This window comes from Cyprinodon variegatus, unplaced genomic scaffold (assembly GCF_000732505.1).
Source record: "Cyprinodon variegatus isolate N-32 unplaced genomic scaffold, C_variegatus-1.0 Scaffold379, whole genome shotgun sequence".
NCBI lineage: Eukaryota > Metazoa > Chordata > Actinopteri > Cyprinodontiformes > Cyprinodontidae > Cyprinodon > Cyprinodon variegatus.
In genome coordinates this window covers 250,197-267,976 of record NW_015150832.1, presented here as the reverse complement: position 1 = coordinate 267,976, position 17,780 = coordinate 250,197, and the positions used below count along the sequence as shown (strand labels likewise).

The 17,780-nt window shown below is 36.7% G+C and overlaps 3 protein-coding genes across 3 annotated transcripts; 2 read left to right on the top strand and 1 right to left on the bottom strand.

The window, feature by feature from the left end:
- Nucleotides 1–1,021: 1,021 nt before the first annotated feature.
- LOC107092397 (CD209 antigen-like protein C) lies at nucleotides 1,022–4,283 on the top strand. Its single transcript, XM_015386853.1, has 6 exons — nucleotides 1,022–1,100; nucleotides 1,377–1,490; nucleotides 1,739–1,996; nucleotides 3,503–3,666; nucleotides 3,878–4,014; nucleotides 4,124–4,283. The coding sequence occupies exons 1-6, from the start codon at nucleotides 1,022–1,024 to the stop codon at nucleotides 4,278–4,280; spliced, it is 909 nt and encodes a 302-aa protein (XP_015242339.1). The 3' UTR covers nucleotides 4,281–4,283.
- A 3,000-nt stretch (nucleotides 4,284–7,283) lies between these two features.
- Nucleotides 7,284–11,087, top strand: LOC107092381 (CD209 antigen-like protein A). The gene is made up of 6 exons (XM_015386835.1): nucleotides 7,284–7,417; nucleotides 7,608–7,724; nucleotides 9,209–9,457; nucleotides 9,546–9,709; nucleotides 10,654–10,790; nucleotides 10,901–11,087. The coding sequence occupies exons 1-6, from the start codon at nucleotides 7,315–7,317 to the stop codon at nucleotides 11,049–11,051; spliced, it is 921 nt and encodes a 306-aa protein (XP_015242321.1). The 5' UTR covers nucleotides 7,284–7,314; the 3' UTR covers nucleotides 11,052–11,087.
- A 156-nt stretch (nucleotides 11,088–11,243) lies between these two features.
- Nucleotides 11,244–16,415, bottom strand: ttc8 (tetratricopeptide repeat domain 8). The gene is made up of 14 exons (XM_015386834.1): nucleotides 16,211–16,415; nucleotides 15,694–15,814; nucleotides 15,546–15,609; nucleotides 15,304–15,463; nucleotides 14,649–14,738; nucleotides 14,511–14,555; nucleotides 14,336–14,421; nucleotides 14,167–14,254; nucleotides 13,970–14,080; nucleotides 13,729–13,868; nucleotides 12,443–12,617; nucleotides 12,191–12,313; nucleotides 11,757–11,840; nucleotides 11,244–11,641 (listed from the first exon to the last, which is right to left on the bottom strand). The coding sequence occupies exons 1-14, from the start codon at nucleotides 16,322–16,324 to the stop codon at nucleotides 11,525–11,527; spliced, it is 1,518 nt and encodes a 505-aa protein (XP_015242320.1). The 5' UTR covers nucleotides 16,325–16,415; the 3' UTR covers nucleotides 11,244–11,524.
- Nucleotides 16,416–17,780: the final 1,365 nt, after the last annotated feature.

The window sequence follows — 17,780 nt, the reverse complement described above, 5'->3', positions numbered from 1 at the left end:
GTCTTTATTATGCTGCTGTGCTGCATAGATACTACAGTTTCACAGTCCCCAACATAAAACACAGGGATGCTAAATTAAGCAAACATCCTTTAGGCTCATTAAACTAAAGCTATAAAAAGTACTCAAAGCTAAACTAAGTTAATTGGGTTTGAATAAACTAGCTGGGGATACATGCATTGATTATGATACCAAAACAATTCTATGTACTTTCAATAGCAATGTCTAAAAGTCCAAAGCTTAAATCTGTTTTTATTGTTTTATGGGTAGTTAATTTGCTAGAGTTCCTTTATTTGAACTAAATTAGGTATGCAGTGACTCAACTATCTGCATATGAGCATGTACTCTTTATGTACTGTGTTGTACTTTTCAAAAGCAGTTAAAGGAACACCTTTAGCAGCATCTGGAAAAATACATCCTACATAAAGCAGGTAAATTTATTTATATGTCATATTATAGAGATTATACCGTACAATACTAAAAGCTTTAAACTAAATCATGGACGGACTCTGATTACAGAAGTGGGGGGGGGGGGGGGCAAGTATTTTTTGGTATAACTAACTTCAGTGTGTAAAACCATCCAATCACCGACCTGCCTCAGCGTGAGCTGCAGTTTTCTGCTGGGTCCTAGTGCTCAACGAATGTCTGTGTACTGTAGTATAACATTGTTTTTGGACAGTAAAACATGCAGGGGACCAAAACTGATGTTTGAGAATGCAGGGGACATGTCCCCACTGTCCCCCAAAAAATTACGTTCATGAACTAAATATATTATTATGTTATGTCTGTTCAAAGCCCCTTAGCTGTAAATTGCACCAAGATAACTGAATTTCCTTTACCTTTACCCCGTGGCTCTAATGGTAAACACCACACAGTCCCCAGGCTTCCATTTAAAAACTGGTCACTCAAGCACACACCGCCCCCTTATCGTCAGTTTGAACAGGACAGACAAACAGATCAATGAGGACTACTTGCAGTGGTTAAGTGCAGAACTCAGAGTAAAAGAGAGGAAAGAGAGGAAAACATGTCGTTCGGAGGAAAGATTTATCAAGATTTGACCACAGAGGAGAGCTCACATTCTCCTCGCCAATCATTTGGTCAAGGTAGAGTTTGCAAGAAACTTTAATGTCTGTTTGTCTGTCTTCCTTTTACAAATTTTAAATAATCTATTTAAAATGTAAGGAAAGTGGAACAAAATAGTGTCACAATTGATTTGAAATTGGTATTTTTTTCTTAAAAATGGAAACTTTTATGTCTTCCATGAGGAGTAAACACATTAGAGCGTAAACAGTAACTAGGAAATATTTTCTAATTTCTGTTTGAAAACAATAACAGAGTAGAATTAGCTATGAATACTAACCCTGATAAATGTTTTAAAGGTCTGTTTACCGAAATTGGGAGAAATAGGTTTCAACACCACCGACTGGTTATACTAAGTCTGGGTCTGCTAAATGCTGCTCTGCTCATTTCTGCTGCTGTCATTGGGATTTATTGTAAGTATGAAAATCTGTATTGTGCACTACTGTTAAGTTATAAAATACCTGAGCTGATCTCCAAACTAATAGGAGGATATTAGACATATCAAAAGCAGAAATGTTTGTCCTTAAGGTGCCACAGGCTAGTGATAAATAGGTAATGTCAATTGATTATGAGATAAACACATTTTTGCATTACTAAAGTGTTAATGAACACCTTCCACTAAATACCTCATAGTGTCTAACACAGTTTTCTTATCGTACAGGTGCTAATGCCAAAGACCTTCAGATTCCTGATTTGGCAGCTTCACCCCTTCTTGTTGAGGTGAACTTTCTCCGCAACCACACAGGGATAATAAGAGAAAAACTGGAGGCTCAGAGAACGCTGGCGAACGAGCGCGTCAACCATGTGCAACTAAAGCTGCAAGTGAGGCAGAAGAGGACTCTGACAGACAACCTTCAGAGGCAAATAGCCAAGTTGCAAACAGAGAAGACAAATCTGAAGTCCAATACATCTGCTTTTGGTAGTTTTAAGCATTCAAAAATTATGTTCCATTTTCTACTGTTTCTTGCTAAAGTATTTGTATCCCTCTTTTTGATTAGTTAATCTGGCAATCAGTCAAAAATCAATCATTCAATAACTGATCATTAAAAGGACATGTTTATAGTATTATGCATTTGTCAAAGTAAAATGCAAACATTGAATACATAGAATAAAATATATTACATTATATATTGTAAAAACAAAGTTTGAATGAAAAAAAAAAACCCAGAAGCATAGAGCAGAGGCTTGCAATACACACTGGTGAGATCTCTACCATCTCTGTGACATTTTATCATATTCTGATTAAAAACCTCAAACTATTCATTAGATAGACGAGTAGTGGATAATTGCGGAGTTGAAGAAAAAGAGCTATACGGCTCCTACCACATGGTGTTTCCACCCCCACTAGTAACAATGGAGTGATGTGCCTGTTTTTTGGCCGCATACATAAGCTTTTTTGGGGATTTCTTATGTTTTCCTTTTTTCCTTACCATCCATTCGTTTTCAGGCACACTTTATCCCTGCTGGGGTTGCAAGGGGTGCTGGTACCTATCTACAGCTGGACAGGTTGCCGGTCCATCGCAGGGCAGCACAGAGACAAACAATCATTCACGCACACACTCATACCTAAGGAGAATTTAGAGAAGCCAATTAACCCAACAACCATGTTTTTGGACTGTGGGAGGAAGCCGGAGTACCCAGAGAGAACTCAAGTATGCGCAGGGAGAACATGCAAACACCATGCAGAATGACCCCAAGCCAGTAATCAAATCCAGAACCTTCTTGCTGCAAGGCAGCAGTGCTACCTTTTCCCCGCTCTGCAGCCCTTTTTTTCATACCACTCATCCATAAAGGCAGTTTTCTTGAAGTGCCAAGCTATTATTTTTTCTATTAAGAGATTCTCTCATCAGACCTGTAAACCTCCAGTTACCCCCCTAAGATCTTCCTCTGATTAATACGACTTGCAAGCCAATCAGTTTAGGTGAAGGACCGAGTCTTGGTAGGTTTGTAGTTGTGAAAGACTCTTTAGACCCAGCTTTAAAATTATCTTAACGTCTCCCTTCTTTCTGTGGTTTGTTCAGTAATGTTCTTTGAAAAACCTGTGAGGCCTTCAGAGAACATGAAAGTTGGGTATAGTTGTGTCGCCTGACTTTTTGATGCAAAATTCAAACTTTTAGGGGTGTTCTGATTCAGTTTTCTAGCAAAGCAAATTCTAGGATTTATTACACATAGGTGGACTCTTTGTGCAAATTACACAAGTTTTAAAGGCCATTGGATGCAAAGGAGTAGTAAACATCACAGCTTAAGGTACCTGCACTACTTTGTTTTGGTCTGTCACATTACAATATAATGAAGCTTGTGGTGGTAAAGTGGCAAAATATAAATAGTTCACCAGGTCTGAATGCCTTTGGGAAAACATTACAAGTTTTGTTGGACTGTTTCTGAAACCATTTTAAAAATTCTGTTCTCGTTTTTATTATAACAGAGAAAAGCTGTGGGAGATGTCCATCAGGGTGGATCCTGCTTAAAACATCCTGCTACTACTTTTCTGAATTTGAACCTGTTGCAAGGAAGAACTGGTCAGATAGCAGAGCAGACTGCATTCGCCAAGGAGGTGACCTGCTGGTGATCAACAACTTGGAGGAACAGGTGGGTTCAAACCTAAAGACAGAGTTATATTAAAAGAATTTGACTTTTAGGAAAAAATACTATTTAAGGGCTGAATTCTAATATATGTATGATGATGAAATAAATGAGATCCTGCATAGAAATAAAGTAGTCATGCCAACATCAATGTTTAATCGCCTGTTTACTCTTTGACTACACGAATGTCTGACCCCAGATGTCTTATTGTTTACAGCAACTCATAAGTACTAATTTCATAAGAATAGACAGCAGCAGCATGTGGTGGATGAATGGTTTCTGGATCGGCCTTACTAATCTGCAACATCAGGGGAGATGGACATGGATAAGCAATGTGACTGACGCATCCGTAATGTAAGAAATCATTCGCTATTATGGCACTCATATAAATACCCTTTAAAACCATCACTGTTTCTAAGAAACGCAACCATAAGTATCTCAGAATATTTTTAAATAATCACAGGTACTGGAGAACCGGGCAACCCACTGAAACTGGACATCAGAGTGGAAACTGTACTGCGTTTCATTATTACGGAGACCCTATGAAGACTTGGTATAATGGAGACTGCCAGCAGCTTCTACTTAACTGGATCTGTGAGATGTCATTGAGCAATGTGTAAAAACGCTTAAAGATACATATGAGCTGACTTAAAACTTTTTTTAACCAATCTAATCTGTTATAGTGTTTGTTATTAAAACTTTGATAATTACATTAAATCATAAAGAAAGATTTGCTTCCTGTTTTGTCAAAGATTTTTACATTATTATGTTTGAAGTATTAAAATGCAATTCATTAGGGTCAGGCCCTAGAGATTTAATCTTACTGATATAAGTCACAATATACTGAGAAGTTAGGTAGTAGGGGTGTAATGATACACATAGAATAGAGATTTTAGCTTTCAAAAACTAGAAAGTTTCATTGTTTTCAGAAATGCAGGTTTAGCAATTCACAAACCGCATTTTAGAATATTTCCCAATTTTGGAAAATTATAGTCATGGTTTGACTTGTCTATTGGTTCCTTTTTTATGTTTGCCTAGTTCTAGAAATACATTACTGCATGAATAAACATTCAAATTGACAAATTCTTTGTACAAATAATTAAAGGCTTTGTGAAAACTGTGTAACAGTATTTGAGTTAAGGACAAACAGGCAAGTCATAGCAACTTGCTTTGGCGACCCCTGAACAATTCAATTCAACTCAGTTTATTTATATAGTGACCAGTTCACAACACACGTGATCTCAAGATACATTACAGAGACAATAGTTAGTGAGTTGAATGTTTTTTGTCAAGCAAAATCTGTTGAATGCATCGAGTCATTGACTAGCATCACATAGTCATCCTGATTGACCTTGTGGCGATGAAATTTATTCACATTTGACACTTCAGCATACCTTAACACCAAGCATGAATGTAGCGACAGTGGAAAGGAAAAACTCTGTTTTAACAGGAAAAAAAACTCCTTCAGAACCAGGCTCAATGTGAGCCCCCTTCTGCCAAGGTTGACTGGCTTTGAAGCAGACAGAAGCAGACATAAAAAAAGAAGCAGAGATAAAAAATATAACTTTTAACTTGCTCCACAGGTGGCCCTGTAGAGTAAAGGCACATCCAGGCAGACAAGCTCAGAGCTAATTCTCTTGACAGAGGGTGAAAGAGAGCACATATGGTTACTCATACTAAAAGGCTGGTTATACTCCCTGCAGCAGTGTGTCGCAGTGAGCTTGACACTGACATTTTTGATTTATGCTGAATTTTGAAGCGTGGTCTGGGCTATATGCTGTGGGTCTAGCTATGGCCGAGGCGGTGAGGAAGTGGAGGCAAGTTTGTCTGACAACGGAGGGACATGAGGGAGAAAAAGAGCGGGGATCCAGGTGGAAAAAGGGTCCCAGTGTAACTGCACACCTCGCTCTTCTAGCTGGTCCAACTTGACGAGTTGTTTTCTACAATTAGGGTAATAAAAACAAAACAGGCTGGCCTCCTGTCTGAGTCACTGTCTGCATTCACCTACAATTTGGGAGAGGTGCAGCAGGGTGTCTGCGGAGGGGGCGGGGACGTCTTTTTGTTTACTGCGACACATATGCAGACAACCTAGTTTTGAAGCATAAATAAGCCTTAAGAGAAACAGGACTACACTGAAAAACAGGCCAAGCTCCAATATCTATAAACAAAGGTGTTGTTGGCATCAGCACAGCTGATATTTCTCTCCAGGATAATGTCACATTCAAACAGAACAGATTAGATGAAGCTACCGGTACTATGGCAAGAAAATGCAGAGACAATATATAGTTAGGGGTTGAACTAACTAAATACTGCAGGAGATGGAATGATGGAAAGTGGTCCCTAAGTCCTCCAGCGGCTTAAACTTATAGCAACATTAATATAGAAAAAAGCTCAGGATAACCTACATATTTTGGGTGAGGTATGAGGAAGATAGAATTGAGTCAAGTCCACCTCAGCTGAAAGTACAAACAGGAAGCTTTAAAGCAGTTTCCTGCTAAGTAACATTTTTCACGGTTCCAATGCGGTATTTTTCAGCATTTTGGAAGATTGAGCTTCATGATTAAAGCAGTTCCTACATGCCAGGTGTATCCAAAATGTGTTGCATTTCTACAAAATCAATGTAACTTTAATTTAGACATTTGAAAAACAAGGTAAAACAATAACATCACAGCAAAAGTACCCAACTATGTTCTGATACAGCAGAAACATGTGAAAGTCACATCATTAATCTTAATGTATCTGCACTACTTATAATAGGAGCCAATAAAAAACAACAACCATACAAATTTAGACAACATTTTATCTTTCAAAAAAATTTACATTTAAAACGGTTTAAAAGGTTCTTACAACTCAACAGCATACATAAGTTCAGGAACCCTGTCAAAAATAATGTATTTAATTTGTTGACTGTTAAAAAAGAGAGAAGAACAGCTAAACTACTTTCTTCTTAATCTAAGTGAGAGTTTCAAACATAGATGCATAATGGTTTTCAAATTTAAAGTGCAAACAATATGCAGCGGTGAACCAAATTCAGGGTCATTTTCTAACTGTGATATTATATTTCTTCTTTTTTAACTGGTTCCTCAGAATTACAGTGTCACTTCTAGAAATGTTTCACCCATGATTACATATAAAACATAACTGGCAAAACTTTTGAATAGTTTATTTATTTATTTAGATTTTTTTTTTTTTTTTGACTGATTCCTACCTCATATCCTTTCAGAAACAAACCTTCTGGTTGGTTAAAAGTCATTTTCAATAAAAATAAAGGGTTTTAAAGTTGTTGGGGTTAACTGTATTTCACTTTAATCAATCAGAATACACTAGCTTAACTTAATATGGGGTTACAGGTTTTGTTTCTAAATTCCTAAATATAATTTCCTTGAGATTAGACAATTATATTTGAATTTAATTGAATTAATATATTCTGCTTGTAAAAACATCCATTTACTAGACAATTAAATAATTATTTAGCCCCAGACTGGGGTCCAGCCTAGGTTAGTCCTGCTAAAGTCCGGCCCAGTCACTTGGTTTACCTCTGTCAATATTTAACAAATGAACTTTTTCTGTGTGTAATGTTACACAGGGCAACGTCCTGACAAACAATCTCTGCTGGACTGTTCTTTCAGACCACTCTCAATATAACATTCAAAAATGGATGAAACATTAAATGCAAGTCGTCCTTACAACCAACTGATCAGTCACGAGGAAGCCACTGAAGATGATTATACTTTTTCTTCCAATTCAGAGAATCAAGGTATGTCAGACCTGTGATTGGCTTTATTGACATTTCAGGACTAATTTTGGCCTTGTGTGTGGCTGTACAATTCGATTTAAAAAAAAAAAAAACAAGTGAAATTTTAAAAAATACATTTATCTAGTGTTTTCTCATGCTTATATATCCCTCTTTTTCTCAACTGTCGATGGCTCTAATATTTCCTATGTAGTGACTGTGTCGGCGCTGAGACCTGAATCAAGCATAGATCATTCCAAGTTGCTCAAAGTGGGTCTAGGAGTGTTTGCACTGATCCTGCTAGTGGTGAATATTGGCCTGGGGGTGTACTGTAAGTTATTTTTATGCAAGTAACTTTACACTAATGTTGATGTTTAATGCAACACTTATGATGTAAAGAGAGTTACAGTAAACTGACGATAGTGAATTAAGGGATTAATATGTTTTAATCAAATCTGTTGTCAGATTCCTTTAATGTATTACGATTCAAAACCAACCAGATTAGACAACTTGTTGTAGATTAATCACACAAGTTTGTAATATCAAGAAAATGCAATAAGAAAAAAAGATTATGTGCACCAATAATGATCAGATAAACAGCATATTGCAGTTCTTCAGCTGCTTGAACTGATTTTTCTGTATATATAAAACCATTCATCTATATATATATATATATATATATATATATATATATATATATATATATATATATATATATATATATATATATATATATACACTGCTTTTTTTAAAGTAGATACATGTGACCAAGTTAAATTTATCCGAGATTTACTGTAATCCACAATACAACTACTATGCTTAGACTATGCTAAGACTGTCAAACCTTATTAGGTTTGAAAGTCTCACAATAGTTTATCCCAGTATTATTCCTATCTTTTAGGCCGAACAGTTTAACAATAGTCTAATTTGACTAAAAAGCATTTTTTTGTTTCAGAAAAAAGGTTTGAACAGTCTAAACATAAGCAATATGATGAAATGAACTTCAATAGCATTATTGTAATAACAGTTGCATTCCATTATGTTCTCGTTTACTATTGCCTTAAACCTTAGTCGCTCCTACAATGTTCTTAAAAATACAAGTATGATATTTCTAATCCGCATTTGGATCAGATGATTGGTATCTGGACACAAATGAATGTTCCTACTGGATGATGACCCTCAATGCAAATCTGAATGGATTTAGGATTTTCTTTCCCATCGTAACCCTATTGAATATATTCGATCAATGCCTCTTATTGGAAAAATAAACCTCCAAATATTGTAAAGAGTGTAAAGAGTGATGAAATATCCAGTCAGAATGGATGGGTCTGAAATTTTTATTGTATGTTCATGTCCACCATTAGAGACATAATCTAAAAAGAAACAAATCTAGAAATCACAATATATGATTGGTACATTTTTAAGTAAAAAAATGAAGTAATCTGTGTTAAGAAATTTTAAAAAGTGCAAGCTTGTATTGAAAAATTAATAATGTTCTATTCTGGATATATAAAGAGCACAGCGAATAAAGGTTTAATCTAAAACTATAATGGGCAAACGTCTCCAAAAGTCTTTTAACATATTATCCTTTTATTTAAAGATGTGGTTCCTAAACTGTGATATATGGAAACACATATTCTGAAAATGTTTTTAACTTTACAGAATAAATTATTGCCAATATTTCATACTATTTATTGTATATATCATCCAATAAATGAATGAAACGTACTCAAATAAAAATGTGAAAACTTTTCTGTTCTATCAAAAGAATTGAGGGGAAATAACTTATCATTTCACAATTTTTATTTCCTACAGATAACAAACTCACTGCTAATAATATAGTAAGAGACATCAGTGGTGAGATAACCAAACTTCAAGCTTCTTATGACGCTGCAGTCCAAAGTAGGGATGAAGCCAGGAAACAGCTGGCGATGGAGATCCGTGAGCAGCAGGTCACCAAGTGGGAACTCGCGCACCTGAACGTTAGAGTTAAGGACTATGAAAAAAAGGTTGAAAAGATTCAGCTGGACACTGTAGCACTGAGATCCCACCTCCTAATGATAAGTGCGAGGCTCTTCAATAGTCATTTCATATATGTAATTACTGTAAACAAGCTAACAAGAATTTAAGATTCCTTTTTTTTCCAAAATAGAGGAAGGCTGCAGACACTGTTTGCCTGGATGGACTTTCATGAGCTCAAGCTGTTTTTACTTCACGTTTTCTGACACCGTCAGCCGCGTGTCATGGAACGGGGCCCGCCAGTCCTGCAAGAGGTTAGGAGGGGACTTGGCAATCATAAACAGCAGAGAGAAGAATGTAAGGCAACACATTTACACTCCTGACAGATTTGTACAAATAAATAAAGGCTTTGTGAATCTAGAAAAAAAAAAATTTCATCTCAATGCATTATTTTTACATTTAGCATATGATTGTCATTTTTTGCTCTTCGTTATTTTTGTTGATTTATGAAAACTGACCTTTATTGAGGAACAATCATTGATGCACTCTTTGAGTAATTTTGGTAGCAGGCCAATCCTGAGAAAGACTCACCGCATGCTCTCTCCATTTGTGGATAACAGCTCTCAGGAGACTCAAAGTCTGAAAAAAACATCTAATGGCTTTATTTCTCATCCGCTTTCAACTTTCTCCTCATGATACTGAGCTTTTTCAGGTACTTTAGCAGACTTCATCTTGTCAGACTGGTTCTACTCAAGCAGTGTTGGGAGAAATACATCACATAATAATGCCGTTAGTAACTAATTTCAGAAATGGAGTTATCTAACCAATTACCTTTCACATATCGATAACGCTGGTATGTTACAGTCTAACGCAGAGCATTAATACACCTTAATCAATCAAAGCGACTTTTTACGACTCCATTCTCTCTGCTGAGGGGAGAAAAGGCTTTTAGTGCAGAGACAGAACAGGAGCTGAGGTTATACATGAAGCTGATTGGCTGAGGGGACGTAATGTTAGTGATTGTTCATGATGCAATGGTTGCTCGCACAGAGGAGAGACCTGAAGCGATGGGGTAAAGAGCATTATTGCCATTTTATAGCCAACTTCAGCCTGCTAATGTGTATTTAAATCAAGATTTAACATATCTAGTTTGCTTTATTTTTGCTTTACTTATCTGTCTATTATGTCAAAAATTGTTTAGCAATTAAACAACAGAATAAATCCATAATGGGATAAATCCTTTTTTTATTGCTTTGGTATACCCAACTATGAACACCTGTGTGTAAATTTTCTTTTTACAGATTGGAATAACTAGTTTGATTAGCTCTTACCAAGACCCCTCAAGAGCAATGATCCACAGTGGTTTCTGGATCGGTCTGACAGATGAGGAGGAGGAAGGCGTTTGGAAATGGCTGGATGGGACGAGACTGACTGAAGGGTAAATTTTGTATATGCCTAATAAACCTGCTTAAAACTATCTGTGGTTTTAGATAAACCGTGTAAGAGTTTATATTACCTCTCAACAAAGTGACCTAATATTTGCTGCAGGTTCTGGAATCCCGGAGAACCAAACAACGTTAACAACGAGGACTGTGCAGCAGTGTATCCCAAAAGCAACCCTTTCACATCCTGGAATGATGCACCTTGCAATTTTAACTTAAAGTGGATTTGTGAAATGGCACCAACATCTTTGAGATAAAAAATAAATCGTTTCAAGGTTCTGGTTAAATTTGGCAAGACAGGAAATTAACTCTGAGATTCCTTTGTCTTGTTTATTGTTTACCACTTTATGAACTATGCATGGAAGATCAAACTACAAAACAACTGTTACAGAAAATACATCTGTTTAAAAAGTTTGTATAACAACAAAAATCTGACTTAAATGTATAAACAAAATATAGAAACTTAGCACTTAATTTTAAAGTTCTTCAGAATTTTACATAAAAATAAACATATGAGTCCTTCTACACACAGAGTAAAAGTTAAAGGCTACACACTGTCATAGAAAACAACATTTCTACTTGTGTAAAATCTTTGTTAAATTCAACTCTTATTTGTATAAAACATTAAGAAATAAAATGAATGCCTCTTTGCCGTTTTCTGTCTGACTAACCCCTTCGTCTTTTACTATTTTCATAAACTTTTAGTGGGAGGCCTGATAGACTTTGAACCTCACAGCGCTGCAAAGTGCTGCCGAAGCTGCTTGAGGAGCTGCTGAGTGTCGGCGTGCTCTGGAAAAGCATCTTCAGACTTCTGAGCCGCAGTGTAGCTGCTCTGAAGATCTCCTATCTGGACAGAGGCAAAAGACATCTGTATCATTAACATATATATATATATAAAAAAAAAGACCATGACAGAAAATTACATTTGAGAAGCTCTTATATATCACAAAGCAGTGCTTTACCTTTTCACACAGAATGGAGAGATTGTAGTTTGGTTCATACATGTGAGGGGCCAGCGACGCAGCTGTCTGCAGGAAGGCTTTGGACTGAACAGGAGATGATGTTTCTTATAAACACTTCTCTATAAGATTGTAAATAAAGCAACCATATTCATCTAATGTCACCCAAGCTACTTGTCTTTTTAACAACATTTTTGCATCATGAATAGCTTCCACAAATGTGCTTTACGAACAAACAGTCGCACTAATACTTTATTTGATTAAAGCAAACTCCTCTTAAGCCTGATTACAAATGAATGACAAGACTATTTATAACAAGTTTCGTATTAATGGGGATAATATGGAACTTTCATTTTGTTATAACGATACAAACACATTGTAGCTATAAAAACAAAAACCTTTGGATATTTACAGTTGAATAAAATCCATGACCTCACCTGCTCAATATGACCTTTCCGAAGCTCCAGTACTGCTAGGTTGTTGTATGCCTCAGCGTGATCATTATTGAAAGCCAGGGTGAGCTTGAAACACTGGTACGCCAGAACCAAATCCCCAATGCCCTTATAAAAAAAAAAAAAACACAACTCAGTCTCAATTTGTTGTACACTGGCTTCCAAGTTCTTTGTGGAAACGTTGTTAGTAACAACAACGTAGACCTTCTGGTATTTTTCTCTAGTTTGCTCACTCACCACAGCAACATGTCCAATGTTGTACCAGACATCTGCCAACTCTTCATCATTGGCCACCAGAGTTAAAGCCCTCTCAAATGAGGACAGGGTCATGTCATACTGTTGTGCGTAGAAACAGCAGAGGCCCAGGTTGTTGTACAGCTGGCAGTTATATACTCCCATTTGGAGAAGCCGTCTAGGAACAGAAGAAGCACCCTGCATTCAGTTATAACTTCTCATTAGAGGCGGAGCTTTAGAAAGTATTAAAAACCCTAAAACCTTCTCACATTTTGTCAGATAACTTCCCAAAAATATGTCATTTGTTGCACTATTTTGTGGTAGACAAAAAAAAGGCAACAAAAGAATTACAAAAATATTAAGGCTGGTTTTTGAAATATAAGACTCTAAAATGTTTAGCAAGCATTTACATTCCTCTCATTTGACTTTGATACATAGTAAAATCCACTGCAGTCAGCGTACTACAACTGTAAACCTATTAAGACATGGAGGTCCAGCTGAACTGACAAGTGGAGTAAGGAGAGATTTTATCAAAGATGAAGTCCATCGATCCATTTTAACTTTGGAGGAGCTGCAGAGCTGCAAACGTGTGAATGACGGTGCACCGCTTAGATGAGACCACCTTTTACTCTATGACTTAAATAAAAATACTGGCTTTGGAGGAACACTAATGAAACATAAACTGCAAACGCCAGCAATATTACAACGCATGGTGGTGGCAGAATCATGCTGTGTGAGTAGGTTCCTTTATTGTTGAGAGGGAAGCTGGTCAGAGTTGATGAATGGAGCTGCACACTGGGCTATCCTCAAGGAAAACCTGTGAAATGAGCTCAAACACACAGCCAAGCTAAGAGAAATGGTTTAGACTAAGATAATTAGTATATTTTGTAATGGGTAAATTAACGTTTAATCCTTTATCCAACAGAGAATTAATGTCAATAAAGCTTATGTTAAAAGATAATATATAATCTGAGCTTGAGCTATTTTGTAAATGCTAATGGATGAATATTTCAGTCTTGATATGAGAAACCAAACTGGTAGAGTTCTACCCAAAAAGACTTTCCATTATAATTGCAGCTGAAAGTAGTTCTACAAAACAATGCCTCCCGCCAGACTACATCTTTTCTCTTCCCAATTATGGACTAGTTGGTGTTGCTCGTTAACATTCCTTGATTAAAATAGTGAGTCCTCAAAATGTAAAAAAAGAAAAGCTTAAATCGATTCAAATGCTTCTGATGGAACTTTAAACTGTGAAAATCCTGCAATAATTCAGAGTAAATCTTCCCGACCTGTAGAACCGCAGGGCGATTTCAGGCTGATCAGTATAGAAGTGATTGCTGCCTATGCAGGCAATCGCCTCAACGTGTGTGTTGTCCTGCTTCAACACCTCCTTGTAGTACTCTGTGGCTGATGAAATGTTGTTCATCTCCTGCAAAGAAATCACATTAGAAACGGTAAATACGAAATTTTTCCTCATTTAATCCCGACAGGAGACTTGAAAACTGAGGCTTTTATGTCGACTCATTGTACCTCATGGATGCGGGCGATTCCTGTGAGAAGCGTAACCTCACCAGGGAAGTGGTCCAGACCTTGCTTGAAAAGGTTAAGAGATGTTAAAGGTTGATCCATCCGCTGATAAACCTTGAAGTAAACACAGACACAATTTTTGAATTTCAGGATTCTTTTTTTTTTTTTTTTTTAAGTGTTCTAAATCATAAAGTCCCTACCTTTGTGAGGTAGAGATATGTATCTACCACCTCCTGGTGGTTGAGAGCTGATCGAAACTGTTTTTCTGCTTCTCTGTATAAACCAAGTCTGAACAGGCAAATAGGTTAATGGTTTTAATAAACAACATTATTAATGCTCAGAGTTTAGATGGTTGTGAGTCCCATTTACCTGTAGTAACATTTTCCCAGTTGAACCTTCCACCACCAATCTTTGAACTGCGCATGTTCAGTGGCTAGAGCTGCCAAATCTAAAGCCTTGCAGATAATTAACCCATATTTATCAGCTTCAAATAGTCAAAATGCAAACCAGTTCTCTATACAGCACATATGAATGCAACACTTACATTTTTTACATCGTTTTCATGATGAAAGATGTACTCAAATAGAGTCTGCAAACAGAAGATTAAAGAAATGACAAAAAAAATGAAAATAACTTAAATAAATTATTAGAATGCACTTTTTAGAATGCACTTTTTTCTTACCCGGGATAAACTGGGTTTTTGGGAGTATTTGGACAGATTTATTCTTGACAGATTTATAAAGGGTCCTTCTGGATTGGTTAGCATTGAAGCCTGGGGGGAAAAAAGAAAATACAGTGTTGTTTTAAACATTTAAAAGAAATTTATTTTTAGAAATAAGCTAAATAATATTTTGTAAGATCAAATGTACAGTGATGTATGTTTACTGGCCCCCTGATCTAAATGTCTAAAAAGGGTTAGAATAAATTCATTTTTAAACTAGAGGTACAGAAGATGCTTAAATTATCAGAACGTATTAACCTATATTTGGTTAGACTGATAATGGGAAAGGTCAGCCTTAGAATAATAAATTGATGTTTATTTTTTTATGCTTTTTCTCTTGCAAAATAAATGGGCTAACTATCTTTAGTTCAATCACTTTAAATAAATAAATAGCATCTGAAACACTTTTTAAATACATCCTTGTTTTAGGCTTATCTGAGTTTCTTTAAAAAGTAAAATCAATAGAAAATCCATAACTTGTTGATGTCTTAGGATGTTCTTCTTCATACACATTTTTACCAAGGGAGTCTCATTAATTTCTCAATTCTTTTATGTTATGTTTAAATTAATTTCTAAATATGATCTGAATTGCCTTCGATAAAAGCAGAACACTCACAGTTCCCAAACGAATGAATCTACCAGAAGCACTAGTGACAGGACGAGCGGTGCTTGCTGTGCGCGGTGTTTTGATTGCCTGCTCCATGGTTCCAGGTCGCCCTGACTGTGTGCTGGGTCTCACAAACCCTGTGATAGGACGCCCCGATTGTGTCATCGGCCTGATCATCAGAAATCATAGTCAGGTTTATTTTAAATATTAACGCAGAATATTTAAATATATTCCTGGTGAAGGCAACATACCTGACTGCTGGAGTGGGACCACCACCCTGACTTGTTCCAGGGAGTCTCAGTGATGTTCCAGGTCCTAGAGGAGAGTTTAAACAATTACAATTTATCACAAAATTTATCAGAAGTTTATTGTTTTTGCTGGTAAAGAGCTGAAACCTACGTGCAACTTGTGCAATCGAGCTCTCATCCAGTATCATCTCGGCAATTCCCTCCTCATCAACATCAACTTCATCAATGTACACCATCTCTGTGAGGGCTCTAGTTTTCAAGCTCCATGCAGCCTGTAGAGGACGAAGCTTGAATCATACAAAGCACCCAAATGAAGCTAAAGGTGGACATTTTACAATTTGGGCCCATTATGGACACAAAAAGACCCAGAAAAGAGTGCAGCATTTTTGTTACCTCTGAGATAAGGAAGGATGAGTCCTTAAGACATGCAGAAAGTTACACAGGGATAAAGCCAGGATGTAAAAAAGGATAAATGGGCGAAAGACAGAAAAAAGGAAACAAAAAGGACGAGCAGAAAAACAAAAACAAGCATTAAAAAGCACAAAAACATTTTGATAGTTGAAACAAACACATGCAATCTTAGTGATATAGGTTGCACCTAAAGGACTAATCTGGATTAGTTTGCGACAGCTTTAAAACTGTTAGCTAGCATTGTCAGCTAACATTACCTGATCGTAGGGACTGTCTTGCAATATTTTACTACAAATATCCGAACACTGTTGAAGCTTCCGCCTCCTGAAGTAGCTCCATGCAAGAAACAAAGGGTCCATCGTCACCTCCATCGCTGTGTCAGGCTGTAAGCTCTGCTAACCTGCTGCTATAAGAAAATAAGAAGCTGACGAGGCTAAAGCTTTTTTGGTTACTTAGCAACAGCGGAGAAGGCGGAAGTACCGGAACTTCCGGTCCAGATTTAAGAAATAAAATTAGATTGAAACACACACAAATAAAAAAGAGTTTAGACTATAATTTAAAATCATATGGCATTGATAAACGACTTTCGTCTTTTGAAAATTTATTATAAGTCGCTATGGTGGATTCTTAAATTATAATCTATTGCAGTGGCGGACTTAGCCATTTCGGGGCCCTTGGCGAACTTCAGCCCCTCCTCCAAGTCAGCCCTCGTGCCCCAGTCGGCCCTGAGTGTGACAGATTATGTGGAGTAAAAAATAAATAAATAATTAAAAATAAAAGAGATTGCATGGAGCAGTGATCGTACTGCAATAATGCAAAACAGAGAGCAGCGCTTTTATTGTAGTCCCTCTCCTGGCCTCCACAACTGAAAAATTAGATGCTTATCCCACATCACTCAATGACAAATATACATGTTGATCTGGAGTCGCTGTCGTTAAATGGTACGGAAGCCGAGAGCAGCCGTCCCCCTCTGATACTTTTACACAATGGTTTTCTCGAGAAAATGTGTTAATTTTCTCATTAACAAAACACAACAAAAGCTGTTTGCTCATGATAATGAGATGATTGGTGTGTGTTAAAAATGATTACATCCTTCAATACCAGAACAGCGGGAAAGGATTTATAAGTATAAGTCATGGCAGCCTATGTGTAATTCTGTTAATAATCCTGTGTTTAACATTTAGGTAACGAGATGACGTTGTTGGTTTGATGATTTGCTTCCACTTCTAATTCATAAGCAATTAGACCTATACCAACGGCGCCTTAGCACCTGGTGTTTTCTGAAAAAGCCCCAGTGTTACATCTCTAACAGGTATCAGTTGCATTAACCCCCAAAATTAGTCCAGATTTTTATAAAGTTTCATTAAAAAAAAGATTTGTTTCTACTGTATTCCATGCAATCCAATCATCCACCATGATCTGAAAATGAGGAAAAAGACAATAAGATAATTATCTTGTTATCTCGAGAAAACATTAATGGTTTAAATGTGACAATGAGATAGTTATGTCATTATCTTGAGAAGGCAAAGAAAAAAAAAAGTCAAGTAAGACCCCTCTCGGCTTCCGTACAATGGACATGAACCTTAGAACACAATATAAAATAGGTGATGTGTCTAGATTAGTTAAACTGCTGCACTGTATAGGAGGCATAGCTCTTAGGGAATAAAGAAGGTGAAATATCACTTGTTATAAGAAGAATTGATGGAGAAAAAATATTGGGTTCTTGGTTCCTGAGGATCTTGCTCAGGAACCCAGAGTGGAGGCTGTGGGATCGATACTTGCAACCTTCTCAGAGCACAAGCACACTCCTCTTACTATATATATATA